This window comes from Pygocentrus nattereri, chromosome 17, assembly GCF_015220715.1.
Source record: "Pygocentrus nattereri isolate fPygNat1 chromosome 17, fPygNat1.pri, whole genome shotgun sequence".
In the NCBI taxonomy this organism is placed as follows: Eukaryota; Metazoa; Chordata; class Actinopteri; order Characiformes; family Serrasalmidae; genus Pygocentrus; species Pygocentrus nattereri.
Window position 1 is genome coordinate 33,105,495 of NC_051227.1, and position 22,621 is coordinate 33,128,115.

General features: G+C 39.2%; 1 protein-coding gene across 8 annotated transcripts in view; it reads right to left on the reverse strand.

Moving 5' to 3' along the window:
* The window catches only part of myo18ab (myosin XVIIIAb), a 149,644-nt gene that overhangs the window by 100,215 nt on the left and 26,808 nt on the right, over window positions 1–22,621 (reverse strand). For 3 of the 8 annotated variants that reach the window (XM_037546881.1, XM_037546879.1, XM_037546880.1), the window contains exons 1-3: window positions 6,337–6,850; window positions 2,162–2,409; window positions 1,462–1,506 (exon numbers count right to left, since the gene is read on the reverse strand). The exons of the other annotated variants lie outside the window; for them this stretch is intronic. In XM_037546881.1, the coding sequence (XP_037402778.1) occupies window positions 1,462–1,506; window positions 2,162–2,200 (84 nt within the window). In that variant the 5' untranslated portion in view covers window positions 2,201–2,409; window positions 6,337–6,850. Of the gene's footprint in view, window positions 1–1,461; window positions 1,507–2,161; window positions 2,410–6,336; window positions 6,851–22,621 lie in introns of those variants that run through there. 8 annotated transcript variants of the gene reach the window in all.

A 22,621-nucleotide genomic window follows, 5' to 3' on the forward strand; every position in this document is an offset into this window, starting at 1 on the left:
TAACTGATAATCCAAAAAGGATGCAATGATTACATTTGATTAACACTGCAAGGTCAAAAAGCCTGCATTTTTCAGGTAAGCAACATAATTATTATTAGCATTAGCCTTGCAGTGAACAAATTTAACAGAGGAAAAAAGGTCTCCACAACTGAATTAGTATTTTGCTGATCTGTGCTGAAGCAGGTATGTTCATTCACATGGTGTTGATCTTAACTGCCTATTTCACGACACATCTCTGAGTAAATGGTAAATGGTCCTTAGCAGCTGCATGTTGGCCAACAGCTGCATGTTGTCTGCCAGAACTACAAAGGACTCTGTAAATCATCTCCCCTTAAACAGGGAAACACTATTATCCCTACACTGAGCATCACTATAATCCCGCTGTCAATGGCTGCTAATGTGAGTTAATTGAAGCTACTTCACTAACAATATCCACCATTATCCAATTCAATATTATTTAATTTAAACAGGTTGTGAATATTGTGAAGATTGTAAAAAAGGAGAGACGCACCAAAATTTCATCCACCAAAAAAATTTGTGTTAAGAATGCCACGGCTTCAGTCAAAAGACAAAAAGTGCTCAAAAAAAAAAAACTGACAAAAAGAATCAAAGATTAATTCGGCCTACAAAGAAGTGTTAAAATCTTCATAGAATCGAAAATACTTAACAAATAGTTTGAATTGTAAGGAAAATGAGAAGCAGTCATTAGCACTGTTTGTTCTCTTCACTTTCCTGCATCAGTCAGCAAAGATATGTTCAAACAATTTGAGCAGCAGTAGATGAACAGTGAAAATGTCAGCTATGTAAAACTGTCACAGTTTCTACGAGGGACGTTACACACTGGTAATCTGTTATCACTGTTCATGCCAAACAAAGTAGGTACACAACAGCAAAGAACCTCTCTGTTTGATAACAGTTAAAGCCTGAACATCCTATTTGATACACAAAATAAAGCAAAAACAACAGAAAGAGAAAGGTCCTGCTAGCATGTTAGCACTATTTGCAGTTACAGTTGTACAAATGATGCAATCACTCCAAGTGTAAAGAAATAAACAGATAAAAAAAATAATAAATAAGCAAAATAGAACCAATTGTCTTGGATGATGAGTGTTCTAGGTTGATAAGGGTGTTTGAATTCATGGCACATACTGTTGCCTATACACTGTACTAATTTTATTAAGTTTATTTTATGTAAACAGTTTTTATTCTTTGTTGGCTTTTCCAATTTCCTGTCTCAGTTTCAGCACGTCCTGGCTTTTGGTTTCAGTTCAAAGATTTTCACTTCAGTGCATCGCTAGTAAAAAGCAAACACAAAACTTAGTAGAGCTCACTGAGTGTGGACACATGGGTGACTTTTGAACTGTATAAGAATGTTTCCCCTAGAGCCACACCCACCAACAAATCAGCTTCCTGTGTCAGTAAAGCGTGATGGCGGTTCATACTGTTTCACACTGCACTTACACTGTCTTTCGAACTCTTGGGGGTTGCCTTGGTCTCTTCTTTGACCTGAAGAGGTTTGTGGGAGAAATTCATTAGGATGTGGGCTTTAAATCAACTGACACGGTGCTCTGCATATCACAGATGCACACCAGACACTCATGCATGAAATTCTATGAGAAAAACTATGAATGCTCATAGTTATGTTTGATATGTGGTGTTATTGCAAAGTAGAATAACAAACAACACTGCTTTATGCTGTATAACCAAATCCAAACATGCACAGTTTTATTTTTATCATTTATCATGTTACATTTAAAGCATCAGCATCAGTTTACTGCTGTGGTCGAGCCAGTGGCAAGCTTTCAAAATGAAACCAAGAGAGCTCTGGGACAGCACTGGTGAACTCCCTAGAATACAGTCTGCTATGGTGTTAGAATAAATCAGACAGCTTTCCACAGTGAACCATGTTTTCCATCTGTCCCGGAACACACACACACACACACACACATACACACACAGACTAGGCCATGCATATAAATGCACACCACCATTTAAAATGTTCTGAGCACTAAAATCCCTGAGAAAAGAGAGTTGGTATTCCGTTGTTTTAGGTATGTACCTCAGAGAGAATATGCATTGGAAGAAAGACAGCATGCAGAAAACACAAAGCTAGGACTACACTGTTCAGTGAATGGAGAATGAGAAATGGAACACCACTTTCCTTTTGCTCCCAGAATGAAAAGCGTGATGAGAACGCCATGGTGGTGGCGCTGTGGTCATGGGCTGGGCCGGGTAGGGGGGTACAGGGAGGAGACAGATGATGATGAGTGTTGTGAGGTGATGACTGACAGTCACGTGGGCCAAAAGATAAGAGGCTGGCACAGTGGTGGCCGCTGGTCTTGGAGTCGTTAGCTCTGGATCAAAAGCTTCAGGCAAGAAAGTCTCTGAAGAAATAAAGGGATTCTTGGTCTGCGGGACAGAGGTTTTAGGGGGCGTCACAAGTGAGTAAAGATCTCATAATCGCATAGAAAGTCAAACTACAACAGTGGTTCTCAAACTAGTCCTCAGGGACCCCAAGATGGTGCACGTTTTTGCTCTACTCCTATGTGTGAGGACTTCGGTATAGACTGTCTGGGGGCCCAGGGGACTGGCTGAAGACACTGAACTACAATACTGCACACTGGTATGATCACCACTCAAAGGATGAAAATAACTGATAAATCAGTATAATTACAATTGCTGCACAGCATCTGACACACATAAGGCTCCATCAATTACATTAGTAATCCAAAAAAAAAAAATCTACTGATGTCAGGGGTCACCATTATTACCTGCAAAGACTAAAGTTTGCAGGTTTTCATTCCAGTTAGGCAGAAACTTCTCTGATTCCACTTGTTTAATCAGTTGTTTTCACTGTTAACACAACTGAATAGTTACTTGATTGGAAGACAAACCTGCAGCTACACTATTCATTCATGGATAAGACAGGTGACCCCTGATTAATCAAGTAAATTGTTTTTAAAAAAAAATAGTCAAAACAAGTAAGACTGACTTATCTGAAAAACAAGCCATGCATAGCTTTTCAAAAGTGGAAAAAAAACGTTAAAACGTTGAAACTAGAAAGCCTAAAATTACATAATTAATACACCATGTAGTGAAAAAAATGGATATATAACCACAGGCAAAATTTAGAATGCCAATTAAACAGGGCAAATTATTTGTTGAATTGAAAACAAATACATCCTCTACAGGGAATAAATTATTGTTTATTTGCTGTTAAATTGTGAAGGGGTGTGTTCTCCTTTGAGCATGTGTTAACTTACTTATTTTTACTTAGAAAATCAATATAATTTAACCAGGGGTGTCCAAACTTTCTATCTGACTGTAAATTACTGTGTCCGTTTGTCTCCATTTCTTACTGTAAGACAGTTGATTAGTTATTTGAGTTTGCCTACTTGGCTGAAATAAAATCTGTAGCTTCCATGGCCCTGAGATGGAAATGATATTGAAAGGTCACTGCTTTTTTGACACATAGTGTTTTTAGTGATGCAATTTTACAGGGTTTCTAGTTTATCATTAAGTCTTAATTTGTCTGATAGTTTTTTCTTTTGTAAGGCTAATTTAAATTGTACATTATCATCACAAAAACTGGCACGTATTCATTTCAAATACATCAAGAATGCAAATTTGAATTGAGTAAAAGACAAAAGAGCACTAAGGTTCGAGACTGTGGGCCAAGTGTGAGGCTGCAGTGCAAGCTGGGTAGCTGCTGTAAGAGAGGGACGTTTTTTGTTTTTTGACTGTGGAAATACCACAGTGCTATAGTTTAATCAGATTTTAGTAATCAGATTTGCGCAATTAAGAAAAGAAAAATAAATAAATAATAAAGCAACTCAATTTGGCAACAGATTTACATGCCTACATTAGCTCAGCCTCAGAGTTTTTTTTAAAGAGCTTTTCTGTACAAACATGCATAGCAATGCCACTGTAGTTTTACCCCATTGTCACATTTATTACATCAGAGCACAGCAGCTGAACAGGCTTTCTCCAGCTTCTCCAGAGGTCTGGCAGAGACACAGGGCTAAAGAATGGAAATGGTCTTCCCCAATCTCCATCAACATGCACTCTCCTGCCCTGCTGTACCTTAATACCAGTCTAACACCAGCAGGACATCTCCCTCTGACGCAATCTTTCAAACAGAGCACACCACACCAGCTAAATAAAGCCTCCGTAGAGTGCTTATCTGTGAACAGTGCACTGTGATACTCAGAGCACAGTCTTTTTTTAAGGAGCTGCCACTCCAAATTGGACCTAATCTCTAGTATCACCACACAATTGATCAATACGGTACCTCCATAAATAAGACAACAGCAGCACAGAAATATTAAATGCTTTTGCTAGTAATATAAATAATGACTAAGTACAGGGTCAGGTGAAAGTCTAGAAACCACCTAAATATCTGTAAGACTAAGTTTGATCATTAGACCAATGGTTGTATCTATGATCTATGCACTGGTCTACTACATAAAGGTGAAATCATAATCACATTAAAAGGTCTTAGAGATATTTGTGTGGTTCCTGACTTTTGATTCACCATGTTCTTACCTGATAGGAGTGAAACAAAGCAAATTTTAGTAATAACTATTGGCTACATAATCCACCATTCAAAAAGTTCTACAGCCTTCAGCACTCCAATTAAAAAAAACTAATCAAGTCTAAAGCTGGCAAGGTCAATAACAGTAACAATATTTACCAGCACAGCTTTAAGTCTACCCCCAGGACTTACAGCAGTGAGCAAGTCCTAAATCAACATCTCTCCTCAAAGCCCCAACTGCGCTACAGCAACAATCTCTTGTTTGTCAAGGCAACAAAATAAATCCAACAATTAAAGGATTAAATAAAGGATTTACTGAATGAAGTCAAATTAGTTAGAAAAAACACCCAATATACACAACAGTCCATTCACATTGTCAGTGCTAAATCACTTGCTATAAACTAAGGCTTAATTAACGAGTCATCATTAAGTGACAACTTTAGACATATTTCAATTCCTTCCACTTTTGCAAAAACTTCCACCTAGCTGCCTGAACCCACCACTTTTATTTGGAATTCAACATCTGACTATAACTCCCTGCAAAGTCTCAGGATTTTACATGCACAACAGACAAATCCACACAGCACCAGAGGTCATTTCTTTACGCAAAGAAAAATATGGGATAATGGAACTAAATAACAGATGGATTTAGGTACAGGAAGCAGCATACAGGAAAGAACAGCAACACCACACTGGAAAGTACTGGAAAACTTCTCCATTAGGCCGAACTGTGTATATAGCACATGTAAAACAATAACATCTGAAGCATGTAAACTATGGAAGTGAGAGTGTTCTTTGCCTTGACTTTCAAATCACCCTTGCCTCAAAACAATTCAGAATTTGGAATCTGTCCTCAGCACAGTGTTGTAATATAACACCAATCGAGGCACACAGATTAACTACTACCACAAACACTATTATAGGATGAAATTTTATTTAAGAATTCCAAATGTTTTTTTAAATATCTGTGTAATTCAGCCACTGAGATGCACACAAAGTCAATCAGATTGTTTTGACGTGAAATGCTTCACAGCAGAGAAACTACTTAAATTTCCTTATTTTATTTAATCCATTTTGTTTACTATCCAAAACTAGCCCCTACTTGTGTCTGCTGTGTTATTATATTCAATGCTGATAATGATAAAATTGTTTTCTTTGGTTAATATGTTTCCTTACAACACCCTGCATGTATCTCTAGACCATGAATGTTTTAAGCCAAACTTTATCTGAAAACTGCTGTAAAACAATGTCTCAGGCATCAGGCAGCATTTTTGTAACCATTTCGTATAATGAGGCAACCTTTTGATTAAACTCTGGTTCCAATCTTCACCAACATGAACAATTCTGGTAGGGTGTTTTTCCCTATAATGAAGCATTTCACATCAAACCACTCAATGATTTTGTTTACATCTTAACGACTGAATTATGCAGAAATTTTGACAAACAGGAGGAATTGCCCTTTAAATAGCCAGCTTTTCATTTCTTTTCATAAAGCAGTGAGCACCAGGACTCACCAAGATCTCCAGCTCCAGCCTACACTAAACACAACAGCACATTAAAGCTCCAAACTAAGGCAAGCACATTTACAGTTACAGACTTCACTGAACGCCTATAGAAGCCTAAAAGAGTGGCAATGCTAGCTGCTCTTTTCACCAAGCGGCCCATCGCTCTCAGCCCTAAAAATAGTGCAGCAGAGCCAGACAGGCCTCAGCCTGAGCCAGCACACTGAGCCCAGTCTCCTCCAGCAGCTCTACCTACATCTGAGCTTCTATAGCCCCAAACTAGGGCCAAGGCTGCCTTACCTTAGGTGTTCTGTGCTGGCTCTTCAAAGCTAGTGTGGCTCCGTTATCCAGCAAAGGTCAGGACGGAGCAGAATGTGGGCCTAAAGTGGCCAGAGAGAGTGTGAGAGTCACAGAGAAAGAGCAGAGAGCCAGTGAGCTCACGTCACTCACCCACACAGGCCACAGACCGGCTAGTCTCCACTATTCCTGACGAAGGAGGGACAGCTGTCGTGGGCTGGGGGGACCACGTCAATCTAAATATAGACCCTGACTAGCACTACTGCTCCTGCTGACCTCTCTCACTCCCCGCCCCCAAGAATGCTGGCAGGATGGCAAGTGATAACGCTCCTCTCTTCTCCTCTCCTGTCCTCTCTCAGCACCAGCTGCTCCTTCTTCTCAGCTGCTCCACAGAAGACGTAGTTCCAGCACACCTACCACTACTGAATAAAGATGGAAGTGCGAGCCTCTGAAAGTTTGTGCAGCCAAGCAAGTTAGTTTTCTTTGGGAGGTGTGGACGTATGCAGAATCTCATCAGAGTACAGAGAAAACAGATGAAGGGAAGAAGCAGAATCGCTAAAGCGCTGCGAGATGTAGGCAGAGGAAATGATGCAAGGGCTTGGCACTTCCTACAAGCCGTTTCAAAACTGCAGAGTGCACTGGAAAATATGCCACCACTCACCTAACATCCATCTCTCGCTACAAAAAGAAAAAGAAATAAGCAGCACAGGATAACTGCAAAAGGGTTTAAAAAAAAACAAAAAAAACAATTTACTGTTTAACTTAAACTTCTCCTTGATGTGTCATGCAACAGCCTAAATGGCCAAGTACTCTACAGTCATGTTACGAGCAACTTCAAAACATTTAACTTCATTTGCAATCAGTACTACAACCATTGTGGACCTTCCCTAAATTAATAAGCTGGTCCTGACAAAATAAAAGGAAAAAATACAAACAACAGGAGCGTTGTTACTATTACCATTTCTTTCACAGTCGGTTTCCCGGACAGGAATTCACGCCTAGTCCTGGACCACATTTTCCTCTATTTAGAATGCCTTAATACAAGAGTAGGCTTAATCCCTCTTCGAGAGAATAAACCTCTGAGTAACGTGAGTGATTTGTCCTAATCATGACTCCTGCAGCAGGAGCAATGCCTTAACTACCCACCAGGAGGCTTCTCTTCCCGTCTTTGCCTGCGCTTCCTGTAAAGAAACTGTATCAGTTCAGCAATCCAGTCACAAGAGGGCGCTGTAAGCCTTCCTAAAGCTCTCTGTGAGCCAGCCACACTGCCCACCTGGCTTTGACAGACACAGGATCAATTTCTAAAAGAGCTGTTTGTTTGCTTCCAGCTCCCCTTTCGTTCTGCTGTTCAAACACAGTTAATCAGTGTGACTCAACACAGCGTGGCAGGGTGTGTGTGAGTGCTGACTAAAGCGTGCGGTGAGACGGTTACACCTAAAGGTACAGAGGAGGGATACAAGTTCAGGTCTGCAGTGAAATGAGGTTAGCAAGTAGCCAACTCTTAACAGCAAAGGTTGCGGCAATGGCAGTAAATGTAATACATCTCAGAGGATACAGCAAATTCTGAGATCTGTGTCAAGCTTTTTGCTGTTATTAAATGTATTACAGAAAATTACTCAAAAGTACATCATTCCAGCTATATTATGACTTGTCAATCAATCATTTCAGTCAAAAACATTCGCATAAGCCGCTATTTGACTTCAAAACAAATCCTGGGACACTAATTCAAAAGCACACGTTGGAAACAGATTTCCAACGTTCCAGCCAACACACCAATCTCTAAATTATTAACATTATGAAATATAGAGAAAGTTAGAAAACTAAGAAAACTTGACAACTGAGTTTAATTATTCTGACTACAAAATAGTGTTGCTTGACGAAGTATCTGTGAGAAAGATTACAGATGCACAAAAAAAAAAAAATTCCAAAATCAAGAGTGAAACATGTACTGAGTGGTGGAAAGAGACCAGTGTTCAAAACCTGTCACGCTCTGGCTGTCCACAAGAGAACACCCAACAAAGCCTGGCTGACCATCGGTCTGCTTAAAAGACTTCAAGCCGTCATCGAAAAGAAGGCATATGCAACAATATACTGACCTAAGCAAAATACCACTTAGTGACCTACATAAAGGAAAAAGGCAGTAATGTGTGTCCCGCCAGTGTATCAATACTTTTACTTTGCAGTTAAAAGAATTCATTTGTTTTAATTAATTAATGTGTTTAGTTCATTACCAGGTTACCTTTAAGTTTCAGTCAGTAAATCTGATTGCTTAATGCTGGTTGTCATAACTTCTCTAACGGATAAGAATGATATGAGCTATAATAATTCTTGTGGTGTTCCATAATAATAACTGTGGTGAAATTCTTTGTCACTGTGCAAAGTTATGTAGAAGTAGAAAAGCTCTGAGTAACTTGAACTGCAGTAGGACTTCTCACCAGTTAGAGAATTTGAAGTTTGTTAGGCTCTATTCTTCTCTTTTTGATAACATCTACATTTAGATAAACTGTACAGATGCTGTTCCTATGACTAAGGGTGTGTTTACATTTGTTGTTCATGACCCAGACAAATGATAATTAAATGATACACATCACTGAATTTTTGTTCTAGCTCAATTATCATTCACACTCACAAACATGACATTCAACCAAAAGATGTAAAAAAATAATAATAATAAAATAAAATAATAAAAAAAAAAATCATATAGGCACAAGGTCACAAATGACTGAGCAGATATGAAAATATTTGGTGACAATGTCCAAGAAACTTTCTAAATTATGCTGTACTCTGGCTTAACTTAATGGTATGTCTTGATTTATCTATCTTGTGATATACTAGAGCAAAAAGGCACATGAGGCTGTGCAGAACCGTGGTTTTCCCTCAGCAAGATGAAATCACTGAACACACACAGCTTCACAGCATCTTTCTGCTTCAATAAAATACAACAAACTTGGAACATAAATCATATGATTGATGTGTGCAGTGATGTGCATGTACGTCCAGTATTTTATAATAGCTTTGAATGTGTCTAATTTTAAAAATGAAATCTGCTCCATAATTACAGGCTCAGAACTCATGAAGACATGACAAAATGCATGCATGCGTTTGATCCATACTGTGATGACATTTCAAAGTATTGACTTGAAAGTGGGCAGAGACCAGCCTCATCAGGGGGTCTTGGTCTGTTTAATGGTTGCACACCAGGGAAACTCACTTATTTGAACACACCAATCGCTACAAGTTTCATTTAACCAAGGACGTTCTAATGTATATGAGTAAAAGTAGACTCCTCACAAATATTAGTAAAAATATTATTTAAAAATAAATCCACTCAAATTTACTGCACACACGTAGTTAATTACTACTGCCTCTGCTAATCACAAATATATACACATACAGATTATCCAGACAACACAACAGATGAGTGCATATGCAGTATTGAAACAGCCAGTTAATACCGCATCTCATGGTATGCGTAAGGGGCCTTTTCGAAAGAGGCAAATATTCATCTTTTGGTAAAATAGGACAAAATAAACTAAAATGACTTCCAAAAATGAATAAGTATAGCTTGTGTGGTATACAGTATGTGTGGTAAACGCTGAGGTGTGGGACAAATTTGATTTGTGCAAAGTTGATTGTGAATGTGCATGACGTATGCAGATGATGCAAGATGCAGCTCAGGTTCAAAGGGGAACAGTTCACAAATCAATTCTGAGGCCCACAGATTTGCCTACTCACCATCGTATTCCATAAAAACATAAGCTATAAGCACCTCACACCGGCGTTTGTACAGCATGTGAGCTGTATGTATATGGTATAAATGTGTGCAGAATAGCTTTGTGCAGTAGCACTGAGGCTGAGGTTACTCTGAGATAGAAAGATAAACAGAGAGATAGAGAGAGACAGATAGATAGAGAGAGATACAGATAGAGAGATAGATAGATAAGAGAAATAAATAGATAGAGAGAGAGATTGGACTGAGGAGGAATGTGAGCTATGAGCCAGTCAGGCAGGGATAATGAGAAGAGTATGCAGCCTGGAGCAGCCAGAAACAACCCCAATCCCCTCTCACCCTCACCTCACCTCTACCCAGAGCTCCACAGGCTCACCCAGCAGTTTCCGCCACTCCATTCGCCACTGGCATATTAACATTAGAGTGACATACCAACATACTCATGCACTCAGGTCCACCCAGCCCTCAAGCACCTATATCACATTATCCTTAACCCTGACTGATCCTCAAGCAGCAGCTGTAGCAGGTAATAAGAAAAGAAGAATGAGCAGGAAACACATCCAAGTGCTAACTAACCTGTAAACAACATGGACACAACATGTAAAATGAAATAGAAAATTTAGAATTTAAGATGTTATTCAATGCACAATTCAGTATGTTAGTAATTATGTAATTACATAATTGCTAGGGGTCTAACAATACACTCAGCCCACAATCTGATCTGATACATTAAATTAGCTTAATGTTACTGGCTTCATGAGTTTAATGAAAGAAAATGAAACGCTCATGTTGTTGCATAACTTTCTAAAGACATTATTTACAAGTAAAACACACTGCTGATGTTGAAATGTAATAAAAACAGTAGACTACACTGGACATTCAGAGGAGTATGATGTGAAAAGCTCTGTTCTAGAGAAACTTACCAGATCAAACTTGTCTACAGCAGGTCTGATGTAGTTAAAGCCTCAAAAGGCATTAAGAAAACAGAAGGAAAAATAAATATATAAACACAGATATAACCCTGAATGTTTATGAATCTGTTGCCTTAAACAATGTATTACAACAGTTTTGAAATAAGCTTTTGGGCTAAAATGCATTTTTTTAATTCATGTCAGAAGTACATGCAGGTTGTGAGACAAAATAGTCCCTAGACATGCCCATTTTCCAGATCCACTATTTTATCATTATCAGCATGTGACTGAAGACATGGGTTTCTCTACAGTTAAGTACACCACATCAAGCCACTCTGAATTAATTTAAATGGCAATTCTGCAGAAATTTGGAAAAATAGGTAGAATTCTAATCTTATTTTTGCTTTAGCTGTATGAGGGAACAAACACTGCTTTTTAAAAGGCAAAAACATTTCTTTAGATTCAAATTTGAGCAAATAAGACAAATGAAAGCCAAAATTACTGATTGAAAGTTACAGTTCTAAAAATCACACTGTATTGTAAAGCAGCAGTAAAAACTTCTAAACAGGCTCCAACTTTAGAGCACGTAAAACGCGGAAGAACGCTGCTCTTATAGTGACTGGCTAGCAGCCGAGCAGTGAGTAACTTTGAAATGTTGCTTGCAGAACCAATTATATGCCAAAGAAAAAGTCAACAGCATAATTAGAGACATGGCTTTTCCTCGAAGGCAGGAGTCAAACAGCCCTGTTGATTCTAGCAGTGTGGTGTTAAATGGTGCGCCAGTCTCTCTGTGCTAACCTTGTAATAACACTGGGTGCGACACCCGCAGCCAAATTCACCTGACGCCCACAAAAGTTGCTCACTATCATGTTACATAAGAATATAAGTGCTTCATAACAGCTAAACTGTACAGCATGTACACTGCTATAGTACGCAATATGTATGAGCACACGCTTACAGACAGGCAGCAACAAGTCTACAATGTGTATCCTCCATTATCTGCCAAATGTCTGTATTTACTGTTTCACCATATGTCTGCTGCACATATTCTGTGGAACCACACGCACACTGTGCCCTATGTCTGTCTACGTCTTTCACCGTTTGATGTTAGCAAACACCTCAGTACACTGAACCATGTTTTATTGACCACCATAGACCTATTCTTGTTAAGAGAAGCATCATATGCTATCTCCACAAAGCTGGTTAAAAAGACAGTTCCATTAATTTAGAAAACCACTAAAAGGATTTAACGGTCATGCAACGACCATATGGCACATAAATATATCATCAGCAGATAATTCATGAAAATCTGGCCATCTGTAAATCCATTTCAAATGCTAATCTGCTGGGCTGGCACTGTGGTTAACCTAGCAGTGCCACAAGGCCACTGAGCACTACACATTCAAGCTGGTGGGCAAATTTAAATCCCTTAAAGCACAGGTTCTGCAGTTTTAACTAAATATTAATTCTTCATGCTACTGGCATGCAGTACTTCATCTCTTAGTTTGGCTACAAGACCCATATTCAGTACCATTCAGAATCATGGGCACAGGATTTTTCAATATACTGGCAGTTCTGATTTTTTTTTTAAGCAGTTTTCTCTACAATGTAGTCATGATCAATTCCACCCACTAGCTAAATCTCCCCTAATCATACGATGCTACCAAGCTTGGAGGGTAAAGGATAACGCATGCTTTCTTTGAAACATGTGAAGCACCATGAATTCTTTTCAAACTACCCATGATGCAACTCAATATACCAGCTCAATATACCTGAAGGAGAACGCTGACTTTCAGTTCCCAAATGGCTCTTGATTCAGTAGCACTGTCAGTTTTTGTTTTCTTCCCATAATTAGCCAAGTCAGCAATATTATCTACCATTTAATTTATTTAAAAAGACTCTGTCTACCTTTTAATTACTGTTTAACAAAACATGTATTATATTGCTTATTTTAAAAAAATGAATGACAGATGCCGCTAAATAGTTTCACTTAATGAATTTCAGGATATAGGAAAATTGCAGCAGTCAGTCAATTAGCAAGTCATCAACAAACAAATGTAGGTGAAAGTAAAGGAAAAAAAATCTGAAGAACTAAAGAGCACAACAAAGAAGAAAAACAAGACAGAATACAGTGACAAACTGACTTGGGGATAATGAGGGGGCAGAACGGTCCAAAGGAGCTTTATGAAGTTGGGTCCTGTGGTTATTACAGTGTCATAAGCTCTACCGATTTGTTTTGTCTCAATTCACAAAAACAAACAAACCAACAAATAATCTTCAACGTGAAAACGGTTCCCAACTTTCACTAAAAGAGCCGACTCATTCCTGAACAATACATAACTATCGGGAATGACATACCACATCTCACTTGGTCTACTGCCTTTGATATGGTTGCATATTTTTTCTACTAGTATGATCAAACTGTGTGCTTTGAAGTTCTGTAATATTGTATTTGAAGTACTGAACACAAACTAAGTCATTCTAAAAAGTAAAAAAATAAAAAAAGTCTATAAATTAATCTAATAATGAGCCTTTAAAGATCACCCAAGCTTTTCAGCCATTTACAAATACGTTAAATGAAATATACACTACACAACTAGCTTGCTGTGTTTTATTGCTGTTAGGACCTGAAGAGTCATGAGAACTAAATCCACTGAGCTGCGGTTAAGGCCACAGTTACCACAATGCTACTGATCAGAACTGCAGCCAAAATGGCCAGTGCTCACTCGTGCGCTCTCGCTCTCCCTCCCTCCCTCCCTCCCTCCCTCACACACACAAACAATGCACCCACCACACCCAGACAAAACCCCTGCTATCCTGGATGCAAACAATCCACCAGGCCCTTGAAATAGATATAAGGGCCCACATGTAAACATCCCACACCCTAATACGATCCCTGAAGAGGGCCTAAACATCCTCACACACGACTACTCTCTTGAAAGAGAGATCACTGGCTGGTCAAAAAAAAAAAAAAAAAAAGTAAAATCACAAGGGTGGGGGTGCTGTGGGAGTGGCAGTGCAAAGCTCAGTGGAGCGTGTCGGGGACGGTGACCTCAACCTGAGTCACACCACAGCAGTCCAAGCATCGATCCAGCACACTGCCCACTAGAATCTAAACAGACTATATATGTACAGAATAGGTCAGTGACAAGCCCAAATGAGGAACTCTGGCTCTGAACTAGTTTTACAGGAAAAATGAATGCAGTTTTTACAAGTTGTCCCTATCACATCCTGTTCCAAAGCCAAAATGTTTTGTCCCATGTACATTTTTTTCTCCTCTGGGCATTAAGCAGTAGAGACATGAATACTGCTACCTACATTCTACAAACAAGCCAACAGTCCTGCGCGTTTAATTCGTCACATCATGATACGGCTTCAACACTTACCACACTACTACACCAGCTACTGGACATATAATGCCAAAGCCATTTGACTGCCACACTTGACTGAAGCTGCTGGTATGCATGGGGTATTTTTGCTAGGTTACTAGTCTGACATGTCAGTTTCTTGTGCAGGAGTTTGCATGTGTTTAGCATTCAAAAACATTTTTTTGAGCATTTTGATCAAACTCAGAGGTGCTAGATGACCTTCTGTAGTTTGATTAATCTCTGAAATGGCATCAGCTACAGTGCATGCTGTCCTTTGAAATGCTTGACAGTTAAGGACTTTGAATATTCTCAGTAGAAAGGGTGAGTTTCCTCCTTGGTGACAAAAACAATTATGTAATTTAAATAACATTAATATTTGGGAGAAAATGTATGCAGGACAAACTGTTTAGGCTTTGATTCCAAGTATAGGCTCATATCTAGGACTCGCCCAGATGTTAATGACAAACTATTAGGATTCTTTCTGTTTTGACCATTCAAACCAACCAATAGATGTTTCCATAAGCATTTAGATGAAGAAACTTATTCAAGCGATTCAACAAATGAACAGTCTCGTTGTGGACAAAATAATATATAATACAGAATAATATTAATATATATTGCAATAGGCAATATATGGCATATACAATAAACAGTATATGGTATTTTGTACATATCACGCAGCCCTAATACAGAATCTCAGTCTTGGCTGTTAGTAGAGACACAAAACAAGGAGAAGCAGGGAAGACAGAGACAACACACAGAAAGGGATATTGATGGGTTTTAATGGCATAGTGGATGCTGTGGACAAGGAGGGAGCTTTACAGTGAGACAGAGAAACTATACCTTATGTAGCACCTTTCCGTGATGCGCGCAGAGATGGAGCATGGAGATGCTGAACATGAGTGTGCTGAATCTCCCCACAGTGAAAGGATTTGCACAGACAATAGAGTCTTAGGACGTTTAAGCAAAGAGAGATGGGGCACACTCACATATACAGGGGAGGGCAACATGTTCTATGTTCTATCACTGATAGGCCATGGCAGCAATGACTAGCTCAGTTCTCTGGCACTGCATTGGCTCTGTGGTCTCCTCCATGCAATCTGAGCTATTGCCAAGATCAGCTTCATTTCATCCCAGCCGTCCACTGCACAGACCAATTACTGCTGGACAGCCTCATTACAGGCAGACTCCTGGAGGAAGCTTTAAGAATGAGCAGCAGAGGAAATGCACACATGCACAGAGACACACACACACACACACACACACACACACACACACACACCCCTTATTCAGGACCCTCTACACTCATCTGAGGGCCCTTGCCTCAGGGGGCTTCTATTCTTAGTGCTGAGAGAATTTGCTGTGCAGAGAGTGCAAAGCACTTTTCATTGTGGGGGCTGTGTGATAGCATTTCTGCTCAGAGAGAGAACACAGGTGCTGGACCACGAAGCTATAAATTATGTCCATTTAACAGTACATGCCTGGTGGAAATCTTAACAAAAGGGTGGGTTCTTTGGTAAGAACACAAAATTAAAAGAAATTTTCATAACACACGATACAACACAACATAATGATACTTGTTACTGTATAGTGTATGAATTTAGTACACAATAGATACTGTTGTTTATAGACCTAAATTGGTTATCATACATGCAGTTGTTCAGTGTTTTAGAAGTACTGATGATCGTCGATAACACAGTTGTATGCAAAAGTTTGTGCACCGCTTCACAGCACCATTACTGTTTCTTTGCTGAATTCAACGTCTTGCAAAAGCAATAAAACATACAATTTGGCCTGTGCAAATGCTAGGACATGTGAATGACATCTACTCACTTATTTCCACTTAGAAAATCAACCAAACATAAAATCTGTATTCAAACTTTTTTTATACAACTGTGCCATATTGCCCATCCTTACCATGTTACCTAGGCTGCTGAGCTAGCTCTGTTAACATTAACTCAGTAGAGGACATGCAGAAATCAAAAAGAAATCTAAGAAAGATGTATTTCTGTCCCCTCCCCATCCTCTATCCTGTACAAAATGTAAGCTTTAATGAAGTTAGATACTTGCTGTTCTGCCCAGTGTCACTGGAAACTCAGCCAAAATGAATGAAATAACATGCTAAATTCTCATGGTCTTCACTTCTCTTCAAGTCTTAATGTGCTTTGCAGAGCACAAATAATGTCAGTAACATTAAGACCACCAATAAGAAACCACTAGCCTAACATCTCTTGGGAAACCTACTGTGGAACCACTGTACCAGCAGCAGCTCTTCATGCAAAAACAGGCAGTCTTAATGCTACATTAGCATTATAACACTGTAAAATATTTGTGGCAACACAATGTGCTTTTTTCAACTACTTAGTTACACAAATATAAACATCAGCACTTGTTAGCTATTTTAGAAAGGCTATCCGAGATCACACAGCCCTTTACCACAGGGCTATCCTGCTCTCTCTCTCTCTCTCTTTTTAATTTTTTTTTTAACCCCATCACCCTGGAGACAAGACTAACAAGACTAAGCAAGCCTACTTTAGCATGAATGCAGGTCCTGACGGAGAACGTTACCTTGAATAATTCAAATCACCAACAACTGCAAGCTGTAAATATTTACTCCCAATTAAAGGAAGCTAGCAGTCCAGCAGTACAGTTCAATAATTATCCTTGCATGTGATCCACTCATTTATCGATCCATCAATGAGAAGTGGCTAATAGAACAGATGTCCATGTTTATAGCAGCAACACAATCATGTCTACAATCAGTGTGCAGTAAATATTCAGGGTTGCATAATGATATCCAATTCATATGTGTCAGCAGAAACAGTCATATGCAAAAGTTTGAACACCCCCACAGTCAAACGATGCTATGTTAAATTTTCTGAGTGAAATTAAATTAGCACATCTTCCACAGACAGACAGCAAGTTTCAGCTATTTTATTGCACAATTTCTATTTTTAAAAATATATAAGCTAAATATACAATATTAAATGTACTGCAACTTTTGCATAGGCAACATTTTGATCTATTTTTTCCAAAATGTTAAATTCAGCAAATATTTCACAGAAATGTAACAAAATGTGTCTTTTAACCAAGGGTGCGCAAACCTTTGCATACGACTGTATATGCTTAAAAATTATTACCATTAGGCAGATGTTCAGACCAATATTTCAAAGTGATATTTGTTTTAGTATTTACTGTACACCAAAAGAACAGAATGTTTAGGTGACCCTGATCTTCTGTGCTCAATTATCAAATTATCTGGGCAACTATCTAATTGCTCTGCCCAGTGTCACTGGAAACTCAGACAAAATGAACGTAATAACACGCTGAATTCTCGTGTTATCTTGGTGGATTTAGCCCCTATTTTTACATTTTATAAATGTTCATTCACCAGCAAATATGCTAATCCAAAGAGAGAATTACTAGCCCACTTTGTCTTTTGCAGATTCACCCTTACAGCCTGTTCCCAAAACTACATACACTGCATGACAGCCTTTGAAACACTTGACAATGGGGAGGAGGCCTGGGCAATATGACAATATTTATTAATGTTGTGATAATTTCCCCTCACAACAGGTCACAACCTGCATTTCAGAGCATATCATGGACACTATCAGTACTTAAACAACACTTTCTAACTGCATGGGGAGTCAGTTAAGGCCAATGACATTGAATGCTCTCAGCAGGAAGAGTTATTGTCCTCCTTGGTGATTGGAATGTGTGGTAGAAGGCAGAATGCAGCTTATGATTAATTCAAATTCATTATGGACATCCCTAATACACACAAGACTCCACAGCATGTTAAATTCTCACCAGAGAAGAAAGGACGACATATGTACTCAAGATTGGAGGCACACCTGGGCCAAATCTGTATCTGAAGTATTCACTTTAACATGATGGGTTTTATGTGAGGGGGGGTTGTGCTGTAGACTGCTTGCATGCAGTGGCTGATGCTTTGTCTGACCAAGCCAATCACATCACAGCTGTGCTAGAGGGGGTTAGAAGCATAACTGGGTCATTGTTACAGAAGGAACCCCTTCACCCTGCAACACACACATATTCACTAACATACACCATCTTAAGCCTCTACAAGTAAAACACAGATGAAAATGTAAATCTTTCAAGTCTTTCAATTTTACATACGCCAAGATATATAAAAGCATGCTATTCTGACACAGACTGAACTCACTCCTTCACTCGTATTTTCCTTTAGACAATCTGTAAACGAATCTGCTTTGTTACTTGATTCAATGCAGCAGCTTCCGCCAGCGATGAAAGCAAGACACAAACATCCGAGTTGGTGACAGACAAGTGGACCCCTGCTGGCAGCTTATGAAACAGGACACTTTATTAAGGGGACTAGGGTCAACTCATTTCCTGTGCAGGTGTACGGCCCATCAAAGTCAGTCTACAGCAGAAATTAGTGCAGTGAAAGTGATTTCTTACTGCAGCTCAAAAAGAACCTTTGATGATGAGTACCAGAGTGCACTTCTGTTTGTCATTGCTGTACAATAACCAGTGGAGGAGCTGATTAAGGGATGGGAAACAGACCTGTGTGGAGAAGATTCAGAGCAGCTATTACAACAAGAAGCTTGGAAGGTGTTGACTACAATGGAATAGAAGCAGATATCGCCAACGGGAGGCAAAAAACAACCCAGTGAGCTGAGATTTATATCTCCCTTCACTGCTTCAGGGGGGGAATTCCAAGAAAATACAACCATCACTTTCTATTTCACTCATTTCAATACATGAAAGGTGATCACACTGAAAGCTCCGAGGTATCACAAAACGCGTCCCAGTAATTTGATGTCTAACGCCTTTGGTGCAGGTTGAGTCAACCTGTAGCCTGTTCTAGACCACGGCCACAACCGGGGCTTGTTTGGCAGCCAGGCTAATTCTGCCCGTGTTAAATCCATGTGGAATGCAGGGGGGGATATGATTGCATTTATACAACTTTAGAGATTTCAGCTGACCTTTCACCTCTCAGATCGGTCAAAGGTCAGGAAGGATTTTGCAGTCTCTGTGCACACCACAAGCCAGTCAGAGTAGTGCAAAGTAGAAGCAAGTTCTCCAGAATCCAATCAGAGTTGTGCTGTGCAGAGAGATAGCCTGAGTGAGCCGAGCTAGATCAATAACCAAATGGCCTGTCAAATTGACAGCGAGCATACACGCGAGCTCCTCACTGATTGCAGAGGAGAGGAAGTGTAGTGAATATGTATGAAGTTGGTAATACACCCTTGCAACGGGTACAGGGATAAATCATTTTACACGATTTTCAAAGAACAATTTTAACTACAGTCTATCATACAACATACTTTATGTGGGGAGACTTGATCTAATAAGAGTAAGACTAGCACACTACTTTCAGCGTCTTGTGTGGGGGGAAAAAAAAGCCTTTTCTAATTAAATAGAAAAACAATAACAAGTAAATTGTAACTATGATGCTGCTCCGAAAAAACAAACATGTTCCCTAATCATTTTGCCCTTTTTAATTTAATTTAAAGGTTTTTCATCTTTTATACTGGTATGCCACAACCAAGTACAGACAACACAGCATACATATAGCACAAAGCACACTGAGGTTAGTGCGTTAAGCTGAATGGAATTGGAAATGTTTGTTACATCTTAAATTAAAAATAAATAAATAAATAAATAATTAAAACAAAGAAAAAAAGTTTGCTATTGATGGAGCTGGAAATGTATTAAAACAGCCGGTCTCTTACGATTTTCCTTTTGCTCCGTTTCTGTTCCCTCTTGCCTCCCTTGGTCAGTTGTACCAAATGACAAAGCACAGTTTGGGGGGCCTAGTCCTCACCTTAGGCTGAGAATGTATTGGCCACATGGCACCCTCTTTATATGTAGTAAATGGCTCTGAAAATGCAATATCATTCAGGCTATTGCACTCCCCAGAAGTGAATTTTACTCTGGGAGCTTCCTTCGGTTACAGGAAATGTCATGGCCACACAAATTCTATTCCAGAACAGGCCATTTCTTTTGAGGTGTTGTTGTAATGGCAAAAAAAAAAAATCCATCCTAACTGTTTATATATATATATATATATATATATATATATATATATATATATATATATATATATATATATATATATATAATTACTGAATGAGCAAATTCACCAACAAAACACTCCATTATCACTTGTGGAATAGCATTAAGCTTCTGCATTCAGCACATCCAGATGAACAATCAGCATTTGAACTGTTTTGGCTGGTGTTGAAATGCCAGGCTGCTGATCTGGCTTTGTTAACAGTGAGACAGTGCTGTGTGTTTGTGTTTCGTGGGCAGGGTCGGTGCAGTCAAACACACTGCCCAGAGACGAGCAAATCTGCCTCAACCCACTGCATCCTGGGCCAGCTATGCTGTACATAACTGTGGTTACAGTTAAACAGTAAGACATAACGCAGCCCTGCATTAGAGGTCTCTCTCTCTCTCATACAAACATTCCCTCAACAGATGATACCTGCTTAAACTGAGAGTTGGCTCTACTCCTTCAGGCTGTGGGGAGGAAGGGTGTTCTGTAATTCCTACGAACACGTCTGCTATGTTTGGTTGAAAGCGGCCAAAAACATACTTTAAAAAAAAAAAAAAAAAAAAAAAAAAAAAAAAAAAAAAGAACCTGTCTGGCAAAAATGATCAGCGGTCCTCTACTGCAAGGTCTCCGTCTTCTCTCTGATGGAAGCACATGTAAGTGCTTTCCAGTAATGCCTGGCCTGAGAAACTGAGCATAAATTATAAGAAAACACTTAAGACAGCACGCAAGGCTTTTTGATTCATGAATGTTCTCCTTTAAATATTTATGCTTGTACATCTCATCTATGCAGTTGGAAGTCCATATGCATGTGTCAGGGTGGTGCTGCTCCTCTTTTTACATTTAACAGTCAATACAGAGTGTAATAGCCATTTAAAAGGTACGAAATTTTAAACATCAATCCAGTAGCAAGCAATTGTTTTCTTTGTAAAGATATAGCGGATCAATGGTGTCCTGAGCAGAGAATAAAGTCACACTCCCTCTGCGTCTGCTGTAATCAGAGCTCCTCTGTCCAGCTGCATGTGCACGTTAGTCCTACCTAATGTTGGCCCTTACCACGTTTTGTTTTGGCCTTCCCAAGAGACAGTGACTTTTCCACATAGCATTGTGCACGCAATATGGCTAAGTGCATTAGGAAACATTAAGGTGATGGTGACCTTCCAATTATTCCTCCATCGAATATTCTTCAAGGCTGACAAGCCTGAAGTTGGCTTCTTATTTGCATTCTCCTGTTCCACATTAAATCTTGCATCAGTTCCATTCTGCATGGAAAACAACCACTGCACTAATTAAGGTAGGAGAATCTGAACAAAAAGATGACTAAAGCTTCCAGAGAGTTGAAAGGCTTGAAAAAGGATGAGCAGGTTGCTCTGTTTTTGCTTGACAGGAGGGTAATATCAACTTATTTTTGTTACTTCACAGAACCAACAGGTCCGTACCTGTCCCCCCCCCCCATTTGCCAATTTGTGACAGCAACTATAGAGACAGAACCCACACAAAAATTACTTGCTGTGTCATTGTTCAGTCTAAGGTTAAATATCATGGTGTTTGTCTATACACATTTGTAAAGGGTTTCAATGCCACAAAGTTTGCTAGCTCAGTGTCATTTGCCTTGGCAATGCACATCCATGAATTTGGCAGGCAGAGCTTCTGAAGGAGCACTGAAGGGAGGGGTGTATTTGTTTTGCTGTTGAGCTCAAATATCAACACTTCTCCAGAATCACATACTGCACCTTTATATACTTTTTGGTAACACTTTACTCAAATCCGGGTACATAACTCTGACATATGTAAGCCATGAACATCCTGTCCTATGTGGTCATGAATTGTTATGACGCTGTTATTTTACTGAATAAAATCTGTCATGTTACAATTACAGTTAATTGTCATGATAAACTTCATAATGACAACTACCTACAGTACACTTGGCATGATCATCATGTAGCAGAAGTTATGACATCAAATATCACTGCACCTGTTATCAAAATTACCAGTAATAGTAATAAAGTTACCAACAGGTATTCCGGGGTCCTGAGTTGGCTGGCTATCCCAATGCTGGCTGACTGCTAACCCAGCCATAGCAGTGCTGATGCTAGCTTCAATAGTAACAAAATATTTGGTTTAACAATACTTCTTTTGGAAAAGCTTTTTTCTAGTGTTGTAAACCAGACTTACACATTTTAACTGAGACCTCACATACGTCCTCTTGTCTTGAAATTATATATATAAAAGA